This window comes from Alligator sinensis, unplaced genomic scaffold, assembly GCF_000455745.1.
Source record: "Alligator sinensis unplaced genomic scaffold, ASM45574v1 scaffold1208_1, whole genome shotgun sequence".
Lineage (NCBI taxonomy): Eukaryota > Metazoa > Chordata > Crocodylia > Alligatoridae > Alligator > Alligator sinensis.
The window spans coordinates 306,613-317,577 of record NW_005842782.1 but is presented as its reverse complement, the minus strand read 5'-3'; the positions used below and the strand labels follow the sequence as shown (position 1 = coordinate 317,577).

The 10,965-nt window shown below is 54.3% G+C and overlaps 1 protein-coding gene across 1 annotated transcript; it reads left to right on the top strand.

Annotated features, from left to right (window-relative positions):
- Window positions 1-404: 404 nt before the first annotated feature.
- On the top strand, window positions 405-10,645 carry GNL1 (G protein nucleolar 1 (putative)). The gene is given in 13 exon segments (XM_014525306.1): window positions 405-491; window positions 1,603-1,667; window positions 1,669-1,793; window positions 2,682-2,818; window positions 3,338-3,489; window positions 3,712-3,783; window positions 4,493-4,691; window positions 5,073-5,168; window positions 5,777-5,974; window positions 6,863-7,041; window positions 7,477-7,639; window positions 7,836-7,976; window positions 10,228-10,645. Coding segments are annotated over 13 exon segments (1,899 nt in total). The 5' UTR covers window positions 405-418; the 3' UTR covers window positions 10,527-10,645.
- Window positions 10,646-10,965: the final 320 nt, after the last annotated feature.

The following is a 10,965-nucleotide window of genomic DNA, read 5'->3' as shown; positions in this document are numbered from 1 at the left end:
CGCGGTATCCACAGAGAGCAGGCGCGGGGCAGTAGAGTTGGCGCCGCCCGGCTAGACAAGCCCAGTGGGGTGCGGAGCGGGAGGGGTGGGTCGAAGTCCTCCAGGGAGTCGGAGGGTGAGGGGCTCGGGCGGACACCGCCCCCTTCCCCCTCGGTCCCTCGTGGAATGGGACGGCCCGTCCCCCCCCCACCCCAGGCGGAATGGTCCGGCTCCCTGACAGCGTTCTTCACCGATAGTTTCTTTCACTCTTCCATCTTCTCATTGGACGCGGGTCATTGTCCTCTCGCTTAGTGGTTTCGCCCAAGAGCTCGTTGGTATATTCCGCCTCCCCGTTTCCTGGCGGCCCGGTGGTTTCGCCCGGCTCCGCCTCCGCGCTCCCCGCGCCGGACTACGCCGCTGACGGCGGCCGGCTCGGGACATGCCTCGTAAGAGGCCGTTCAGCGCCAAGCAGAAGAAGAAGCAGCTGCAGGACAAGAGGGACCGGAAGCGGGGTGAGGGGGCCGGGGGGGGCTGCTGGGGCCGGCTAACTGCCCCGCTCCCCCAACATGTGGGCCAGATTGCCCCCCCAACAGCTGAGTTGCTGCCCCGCCCACAACAGCTGGGTTGGCTTCCCCCCAACATCTGGGCCGGGCCTGGTGCGGGTCCTGCCATGAGACTGGCTGCTCTCCAGGGCCCTTTGCTTGTTTCCAGGCCCAAGCATCCTCACCAAAGCACTGGACTGTCAAAGGTGCCTGGAGCGGTTGTTGATGCTTGTGCCTGGGGGCACCAGGAGGCGGCCGGCGGCCGGGAGTGGGGGGTCGGGGGCTCTGCAGGGAGCTGATCCCAGGGCCCCAGTGTGGCCCCAGGCAGGGCTCCCGCTGCCCGGCTGTGTCGTGTCGCCCCGTGTGGATCAGACCCGCTGGTCCTGCCCGAGCAAATCCTAGGGCCGTTGTACTGGGATTATACACAGTGGCTCTCCAGGGCTGGGTCTGGCTCTGCTTGTCCCCATCCCTGATCCAGTCTAACCACCCGTCATTCCTCGGCCACTGCCTGCAGCGATCACCAGCCGGTCTAAAGAAACGTAGACTGGGAAGGGCTGATAAGGGGGCCCCACCTATGTCAGGCTAATCCCTCAACCTCTATTCAACCCCTAAATGCCCCTGAAGTGCTGAGACAATCGGCGCTCTCAAAAATTCCTGCTAGTAGTAGTCACCCGTTCAGCTCCAGCTCCTGCTCTGACTCCTACGGGCTCGCCTGCTCTAACCCACACGATCCCCTTCCTCTCCCAAAGCTGGGATTGAACCCAGGAATCCTGACACCTGTCCTTGTTTGCCCCTCCCCCTCGCCATCCGGCTGCCCTCTCTGCTCCTACGAAGGTGAATGTCTGGGAGAATAGCCTCTTTCCAGGGAGGAGGGGCAGGATGCTGTGGATATGTGATATGGCTGGCAGCAAGGCAGCTCTCTGCAGCCTTGATGCAGCATTGTGGGTCCTACTCAGTCTCTCTGCAGTGTCCAGGTCTGTGTACTGCAGAGGCTTGTCACAGTCCAGTGGAACAGGAGCTGGCTTGGAGCTGATGTCCCGTAGGAGAGAGGGCACTGACTGTCCCTTCTCAATGTCACCAGGTCTCCACGATGGCGTGAGGTCCAGCTCAAATAGCCGGAGTGGCAGGCCTGACCCGGCGGGGGCCCAGCCATGACCGGCATGATGATCACACGGACACATCAGACAGCGAGTCCCTGTCCCTGCAGGTCCGCAGGATCAACCAGCAGCCCCAGGTCCGCAAGCCGGGGGAGCGAGGCTATGACTCCAACAGGTAACTCAGGGCCTGGTGGACCAGGGCCCCAGCCTTGAGGTTCGGAAGGATGTGACCTGGTTTAGGTCATGCAGGGAGAATGGGAAGAAGTGGGGCTTAAGCCCAGGACTCCTCACCCCCAGCCTTCCCCCTGGCTTACTAGACCTCACTCCCTTCCTAGAGCTGAGAAGAAAACCCAGTAGTTCTGGTTCCCAGCCCCCACCCTATTGCTAATCTTGGTAGGTTCAATAGGACGCATGTGATTGAGGTTGGCTCAGGTCTGTCCCCTTCCAAGACCGTGATGGATCTGCTGTTGGATGGTGGGGTGTGATTTCCTCTGCTTCTCTGCCTGTCTGAAGGGTTGAAGGGCATTGGAAGAAGCTCCATCCTCCTTGTCTAAGGCAAAGCCTCTAGACAGGGGGGTCTGCGCATCCCTGACTGAGCTTGGATCACTTGGCAGTTTGTACCGGCCATGGAGTGGACTCTGGCCAGCTGGGGAGAGGGCTCCCATTTGGAGTGGGGTTGGATTGGCTCCATTCACAATCCACAAGCGGTGCCTCTTCTATTCCTTGCCCCTTGAGCTATGTTTTTCTTCTTGTTTGAGCAGGGTCAGAGCTGGGACCAACTCCATGGGGAGGACCCTCAAGCTGCCTTTCCTGCCCCCCTCCCCCTAGTCAGCCAGTTCCTCTGTTCATCCATAAGTAAAACCATTTAGCTGAGGGACCCTTCTCAGATTTGCAGCCAAAGTCAGCCTAGATTTGGATCCAGAAGGGAGACTTGGATTGCGATACGGGTTGAGCTTGAAAGCTTCGGCAGAGGAAATAACCATATCTGCTTGGGGTTTCCCAGTCTCCTCATGCCCTATTGGTTTCTTTTCCTGCCCCCACCCCCTCTCCCTCCCCCAATCAGGTACCGCATACACTTTGAGCGAGAGAGTCGTGAGGAGGTAGAACGGCGGAAGAAGGTGGCACAGGAAAAGATCCTGGAGCCCGTCCCGGAGACTAGCCTGGAGCTGGACATCGAGGACATCTACAAATCTGGTTCTGGTGAGCAAAGGCCCAGGGCACTGCACGGAGGATCGGGATGTTGTCTGGAGGGGCAGGAACTACTGGGACTCTGCTAAATCACCCCTTATCAGACAGATCTTGTGGCTGGTCTGTGCCACAGCCTGCTTTCTCCTGGTGGCCTCTGCTGCTTTCCAAAGAAATGAATCTCAGCTGCTTGGATCCATCCTGCTGAGATGTGGCCACCTCTAGTCTAGAGTGAAATGTGTCCCAGCAGGGAACTTTGCAGGAGTTGGATTCCTTGTTCCTCTTGGAAGCTGCCGTTCCCCAGGGGCTGCTGCTGCAAGTTCAGCTCCCTTCTAAGCTTTCCAAGTAGCATTTCCCAGGGGAGGAGCTTTGTTGCTTGAAGCTAGTCCGAGATCCAGGGAGATAGCTGCTCTCTGGATCTCCCTGCTGCAGGAAATTAGTGGGACCATGGGGATCCCTTTGTACTTATGTCTTCCGTTCTCCATCTCTTTTCTCTTCTCATTCCTTTTTTCTTGCCTGTCTCCTCTCCCCCAGTACTAGATTTCCCCAAGCGCCCCCCCTGGAACTACCAAATGACCAAGGAGCAGCTCCTGGCACGGGAGGAGAAGTGTTTCCGGGATTATCTGGAGGGAATTTACAGCACCTACCAGCCCAGCCAGCTCAGCTACTTTGAGCACAACCTGGAGGTGAGGGGATGCAGGGCCCAGTCTGTCCCCAAGTGAGGGGAGGCTGGATTGGTTTATGTGGGTTGAGAAAGGGATACAAGGACCTTGGCCTTCCAGGGGGTGGGATTACAGGTTCTGATCTGATACCAGGTCAGGAGGATGGGGGCAAATTGACTGCACTAGGGAATGGGAGTGGGAATTGAGCATTCTTGTGTTTTTTCACAATGCAATTTTCTCTTGCAGACATGGCGCCAGCTGTGGCGGGTACTGGAGATGTCAGACATTGTCCTCCTTATCACGGACATCCGGCATCCAGTAAGGGGTCCCTTTCCTCCTTTGTGTGGAGGGCAGAGGAGCCATCCTCAGATATAGTTTGGGAGCAGGGGGTAGTTGTAGGGGGCCAAGGCCACAGAGGCAGCCTAGAAGGCGGAGCAGAGAAGCCCTGGCCTGGGACAGCCTGCGTGAGATCTAGGGGCGGGGGCCAGGACTTCTGGGTTTCCTCCCCAGTTCTGGGAAGGAAATGAAGAGCCCCATAGCAATTTGATGTCTTCCTTGCTCTTGCTCCTATCTGTTGGTCAGCATCCCTGCTGAGCTCAGTTTTCTTCCTGTGAGTCCAGGCGGGAGGGACGATGTTGGCAGGGGTTCAACTGTGATCCATCTGCATGTGCCTAGGGTCCCTGTGCCCTCCCTTCACTGCCTTACCATAGAGCACCTGCCTGAACATAGCACAGCAGCTGCCATCCCAGCTGCTTCTTGGGTGTGAGGAAACATGGATGGGAATTGGGATTTCCGCTGAGCCCACCACTAGAAGCCTTCCCTGCCCCTATGTGCTGGGAAGGTTCCCACAAGATGCCTTCAGTCAGGGATGCAACGATGAGGGAAGGAAAGAAATCATTTTTGGTTATTGACTGCAACGTAACCTGGAAAACACGACTTTTGGTTTAGGCCCCTTCTCGTCCCCACTCTGCTCCCCAAGCGGGAATCCTTCCTGCCTGCTCTAACACTCTCATCTCTCTCCCACCAGGTCATTAACTTCTCCCCTGTGCTGTATAATTTTGTGACCAAGGAGATGAAGAAGCACCTGGTCCTGGTGCTGAACAAGATTGACCTGGCACCACCAGCACTGGTGGTAGCCTGGAAGCACTACTTCACGGCCTGTTTCCCTGAGGTGCACGTGGTCTGCTTCACCTCCTACCCCCAACATGACCAGGACCCAAGTGCTGGTAATGCTTCCCCTGTTGAGGGGCCAGCTCTCACCCAGCCCTAGGTGGGGGATTGACTTAAGTGGGAGGAGGAGGGAGTACGGGACTAAGGTGGTTCCTGCATAGTTCCAGATCAGTGGGGGTGGGAGGTAGGGCCTGGACCTCATCTGCTTCAGGGGCAGGTTCTTTAGGGGCCTCTATGCAGGCCTAGAGGTGGGAGCTGGATGTTTTGAAGGGACATCACAAAATGTTACTACTGAGCTGCAAATGAAAACTGGAACCCAGGAGTTCTGGCTGCCACTGCCACCCCCTGCTCTGACCAGTTAGACCCCATTTTTCCCCTCTGAGCTGGGAATAGAGCCCAGGAGTCTTGATCCTGGCTTCTTCCTTTGTATCTACCAGTGTTTAAGAAGCGGCGAAAACGGCGAAAAGCCTGGAGCACTGCCATGGGACCAGCACAGCTGCTGTCAGCCTGTGAGACTATCACTGCTGGGAAAGGTAACACCGCCCCCCCCCCGCACGTGCACGCACACATGCACACACACTTCCTCTCCACTCTCAGCTTGGGTGCCATGGGGGACCATTTATGTTCCAGAGTGTTAGAGCACTTCCTGGGTTGTAGACACCAGGATAGTTTTTTCTGGTACTGAAATGTAGTTGTTCTTGGGGCATGGAGCACAGCACAATAATGCTACAGAGGGAAGCAGTTTGGTGACACCTGAGCTATTAAAACTTGGAATGTTGAATGAATGCAATGTTTATAAAGCCTACCTATAAAGAAGATTATATGAAGAGGAAACTGAATTGGCATTTGCTTAAGACATCACAGTGGTTCACCTGCAATTCCAACTCATGCCCTACACCACTTTTTAATACACTTTGAGGAACAATATTGACTTGGGAAGAAAGACCCTTAGTGAGTCTCCCCTGGTGTCCCTCTGGCCCCTGGTGCCTCGTTGGGGTTTCTGGAGAGTGCCCCATACTGTGTGGTTTCCCACCCAGAGTCTGATTGAATCCAGGCCTGATTAGTTTTCCCACCTCTGCTTGCAACCATATGGCATGTGCTTCTGATTCATCAGGTGTCTCTACATCTTTTGGCTCTCTAGTGGACCTGAGTAGCTGGAAGGAGAAGATTGAACGGGATGCAGTGAGTGCCTGCCTGCCTGCAGAGGACTCCGATGAAGAAGAGGAGGAGGATGAGGGGGCAGCTGTGGTAGTGGAGCACCAGACTGACGTGGCCATGGAGGCTGGGGCCCCTTGTGAGGAACTATACAAAGATGGTGTCCTGACTGTGGGCTGTGTTGGTAAGAGTTGGTGTGGAGGGGGAAAGGTCTGAACCCTTAATGTATTGCCTGGTAGGCTGGGGGCAGTGCTAGGAATTTGTGATAGCAGGTGTTGGGCTGATTTGGAGTACAGAGGGAAGGCTGGGAGGAAGGGGCCTCTGGTTTGGGAGGTAAAGGAGGGAGCAGGATCTAAAAGAGGGCTTAGGGGGCAGGTGTCTGAGCAAGCTGCTGGGACATTGTTTGCGGGGGTCCATGTTGTAGTGAGGCAGAGCTCAGCTTGAGGAGTGGAGAGGTATGGACAGGTTGCCTGGGCTTCAGTTGCCAGGTACGAAATGGGGGTTGGAGAAAAAGGCATCTGAACAGTCAGGTTGGAGGGGATGTGTTGCTGGAATGGAATTTGGGGGCTCTGTGTGGAGGGGGTGTCTGGACAGCCAGGGTGGAAGAAATGACTGCTTGTTATAGGTTACAGTACAGTGGGGCTTGGTGGGTCAAGGACAAAGTGTTGTCTGGGCTGCATTGAAGTTGGGGAGGTAGAGAAGAAAATTCCTGTGTGATTGGTTGCGTCTGAGCAAAGGAGTGATGGGTGGGCAGGGGGACTAAGCTGAGCTTTGGGGCAAAGGAGGCCAGCTGGTGATTTGGGGAATGTCTGGCCAGATATTGGGTAGGTTAGGGTCTGGGGTGACCGAGACACCTGGGCAAGGTCTTAGCAGTTGCTGGGGGAGTCTATGTAGAGGATAACAGCAGGGTCTGGTCAGCAGGAGGCTTTGAGGAAATGAGGTGTGAGAAGGCAGGATAGTCTGTGGTGGAAGGAATTGGAGGGCAGGGCTTATGGAAAGGGTAAGTTTTAGCTGAGGGGATGTGGGGTCTTGGGGTTGCCCAGGGTTTCTGACTTGCCCCCTCCTCTCACAGGTTTCCCCAACGTGGGGAAGTCTTCACTGATGAACGGGCTGGTGGGGCGCAAGGTGGTGAGTGTGTCACGGACGCCCGGGCACACCAAGTACTTTCAGACCTACTTCCTCACCCCCACTGTGCGGCTTTGTGACTGCCCTGGCCTTATCTTCCCCTCCCTGGTGGACAGGCAGCTTCAGGTACTGCCCCACAAGTGGTGGGGGAAGGGAAGGAGGCCTAGCAGGTTAGAGTGGCCCTAGCAGCCTGGACTGCTGGGTTCAGTGCCCAACCCTGGAGATGATAGAGGGGTCTGTGGATTGGAGCATAGGGTGTTGGGAGCCTAGTGTCTATCATTTGCACTGATGGGGGTGGGGTCTAATGAGTTTAAGTTAGTTGTGTGCGAGGGGACTGGGAGTCGGGACTTCAGGCCCATTTTTCTCTCTACCTCAGTTTCCCTTGTAACTCTATTACAGGTATAATAGTCCCCACAGCAAGGGGATTACTGGTATGAGTCGTGCCTCATGGTGTTGTCTGTCCTGGCGGGTACTGGCATAACAGTACCCAGTTGACGGGTACTGGCATAACATCCAGGCTTCCTGCCATAGTTGACCATTGCTAACCCTTTCTTGCTGCAGATCCTCTCTGGCATCTACCCCATCTCCCAAATCCAGGACCCTTACACTGCAGTAGGTTACCTGGCTGCCCGCATCCCCATCCAGACCCTGCTCAAACTGCGCCACCCGGATTGTGAGGGTAATCAACTCAAGACCCAGTGGTGTGCATGGGACATCTGTGAAGGTAAGACAATCTGCACGGGTGTGGTGGTGGCATGAGGGGGCACTGTGCTGCAGGCAGTGAGGAGCCCTTTTCTCTTGCGGTCTGTGATGGCAACGCTGACAGGGTGCAGCGCTGGGGAGGGGGATGAGGCAGCAGAAGAATTGGGTGGGGGACACGCAACTTGCTGGGAACTCTGACCTCCTTGTATTCTTCCCAGCTTGGGCTGAGAAGCGTGGCTACAAGACAGCCAAGGCAGCACGTAATGACGTGTACCGAGCTGCCAACAGCATCCTGCGTCTGGCAGCAGATGGACGTCTCTGCCTCTGCCTGCGGCCCCCAGGCTACTCCACTCAGAAAGGTAGGAGACCACCAGAGTGATGCAGGGGGGAGAGAGATATCACTCCCATGGCATTGTGGGAATTTATCCAGCATTCCTCTATGATGGGGTCAGCAACTTTATCCAGCTCCACCCCCCTGCTCAAAGCAGAACCATCTCCAGTTAGATCATCCCAGCCAAGGCTTTGTTTGGCTGGGTCTTAAAAGCCCCCAAGGACGAAGACTTCAAAACCTCTCTGGGTAGCCTGTTCCAGTGCTTTACTAACCCAGCTTGGGTCTGGCGTGAGTGGGTACTAGGATCAGGCCTCCTCCACTTTTCCTGGCTGCAGCTATCTCCAATGAAGCCTGTGGCCAGAGCTCCCCAGGCACCTGGTTGTGGCATGGCATGGACAGAGTCCTCCACTGCTGACTGCAACCAAAGCCACTCTGTGGGTGGATCCACAGGCTCCATGAGCTAGTGCTGCCCACAGGCCCCAGGTTGCTGACCCCTGCTCTTTAACGATGGACAGGGGAAAGGACATCGATGTAGTGCCAAGTTGCCTTTGAGCCAAAGGGAGGGGCTTTTGAGGAATCAGTCTGTGGCAGGTCAACAGAACATTGCACACCTCCAACGGCACTGTGGGTTTAGAGAGTAACTTCTATTAGATATTATTTCCATTACAGTGGCTAATTTTAAAATGCTTCCCTCTTCTCGTCTGTGAAGAGCATTTAATTTACAAGCATTTAATTTATTGCATACAAGAGAGGCTTTTTCTTCCTATGGTGTTTGTTTTCAGTACATTTTGTTTGTATTAGACTGATGTCCTAAACGCAGTTCAGTGGCTAGCTGTTTGTGTTACCAGCTAATGTTGTGCCTGCTGGGTTTTAGTGAGGATGCAGGTACTAGTCATAACCAGAATACCAGGCAGAATAGGAACCCAGGGCTAGAACAGGGAAGTCCAGCGAGTGGGAGGGCCTCCGGTCCTGTCTGTCTGTCTGTCTGTCTGTCTGTCTCCTCTGCCTGCTATGCTGTGTAGTCCATCCACCTGCAACGCTGCTCACTCTGGCATGTGCAACCCCCCTCTTTTGCTGTGCTGTGCCATGTGCTTCCCCACTCCACTGCATACGCCATCCCCCAACACTCCTTCCCTACTGCACTGTGCGGCATTGCCATTGTTGCGCCATGTGTGGTCCATGGGTTTCCCCAAGTCCTCCAGCCACAGGTTTCCTCCACTCTGAACTGTAGCACTCCAGCCCTCCTGGTCTCCAGTGGTAGCAGTTGCAGAGTGATGGAGGGAACGGTATCTGGACTGGGACCTGGGGGTCACTGGGCCAGATGTGGCCTGTGGGCACCCAGTTAGACAGCCCTGGACTAAAAGATGAAGCCAGACACATTCATATGAAAAGTCACAAAAATGTAACAGTGAAGGTGATTGACCATTGGAAGAAACTCCCATGGAAAGGAACAGATTCTGTGTTCTCTGCTGAATTTATGCATAGGGCTGAGAATAGAATCCAGGAGTCCTGACTTTGTGATGCTATTGGTGTGGATATAATTATACAACTAATCTTTGCTTATGTTCTACCAATTTACAGTTGTTTGTAGCTGGATTCCATTACCAGGCTGAGAGAGGCTCTTGTAAATTAGAACAGAAGTCAGGCTTCCTGGGTTTTATTTTCACTTCTGGGAAGCTAGCAGTCAGAGCTGATCATGCTGCTGTCTGATAATTAGTATATATTTTTTATAATTTATAATTCTAATAATAATAGTAGGATTATCATTTTAAACTCCCTAATGAATGAATTAAAATGATTTTAATAGCATTAAAGATTGTTAATACTGTAACAAACATACATGGGATTTATGCAGAGAGAGAAGCTATATGTAAATTCAGTTTCTGTTAATGAGCAGAAATTACACGTACATTATGAGGAGTATAGTCTTTACTCAGCATGAAGCTAATAATATACATTCTTTTTTGTAGGAGGAGCAATAGCACTCCTTTGTAACTAAAGAGTAACAAATGCATCTAAGCAGTACAATTATGTACAGTATTTAAATCCTATTAGAAAGAGCACACAGGTTGTAATTTATTATTTTCACTGCATCACAAAACTTGCATTCCCACTGGCGGTTGGGACTGGGGATGCATGGTTTAGGTGGTGTGGAGTGCTGCGGCTGGGAGTCTGGACTCTCTGGGGTTCTGTTGCCAGCTCCAGAAGGGGAGTGGAGTCCAGTGAGTTAGAGCAGTGGGTCTGGGAGCCAGGAGGCCCATCTCTGTCTGTCCCCACAGCCACCTGGGAGCAGCACCCTGAAACAGCAGAGATCAGTGCCCTGCAGAAGGCACATCACAGCAATGGCCAACACAGCTCTGGTGAGGAAGAGGAGGAGGAAGAGGAGATCTCCAGCTCTGGGGAAGAGGAGGATGAGGAGAAGGACCGGGATGCTGATGAAGAGGAAGAGGAGGAGGATCCAGCTGTCCCCAGTGGAGTTAGGACCAGCACCCCAGGCCAGCCTCAGCCCAGGAAGGTGCCTAAGGCAAAACTCGCCTCCAGAAATGCCTTTGCTTTGTTGGGAGAGGACGAGTGTTAGTGGCTCTCCCTAACGCTGGACACATTGAGAAATGGGGAGGAGGCTGGGCCCAGCCCCAGCCCCACAGTCATTCCCGTGTTATATAGCCACTGTGTATATGAATAAAGGTGACATTTATTTCCAGACCCTGCCTCCCTTGCTGGCTGGGATGTAGCAGCCTTCTCCCTGGTCCTCGGGTCATCCCAGCCCAGTGTCCCATGCTGCAGCAGACCTCTCTGGAGGAGACTGTTGGTCTTGCCTAGCTCAGAATTTCTGCTGTCCTGGCAGGACTCGCCCAGCCTGATGTCCTGCCTCCCTGGATGAGTAGTCCAGTACTCTGCCCCTGCTCATGGCTGCTGAGGACACAGAACTCCATGAGCATTGATGAGCAGGTACTTGCCTGTGCACTTGTCCATCCCCACGTGCTGGCACTAGGATGTTGCTCATGGAGAGTGGGGCT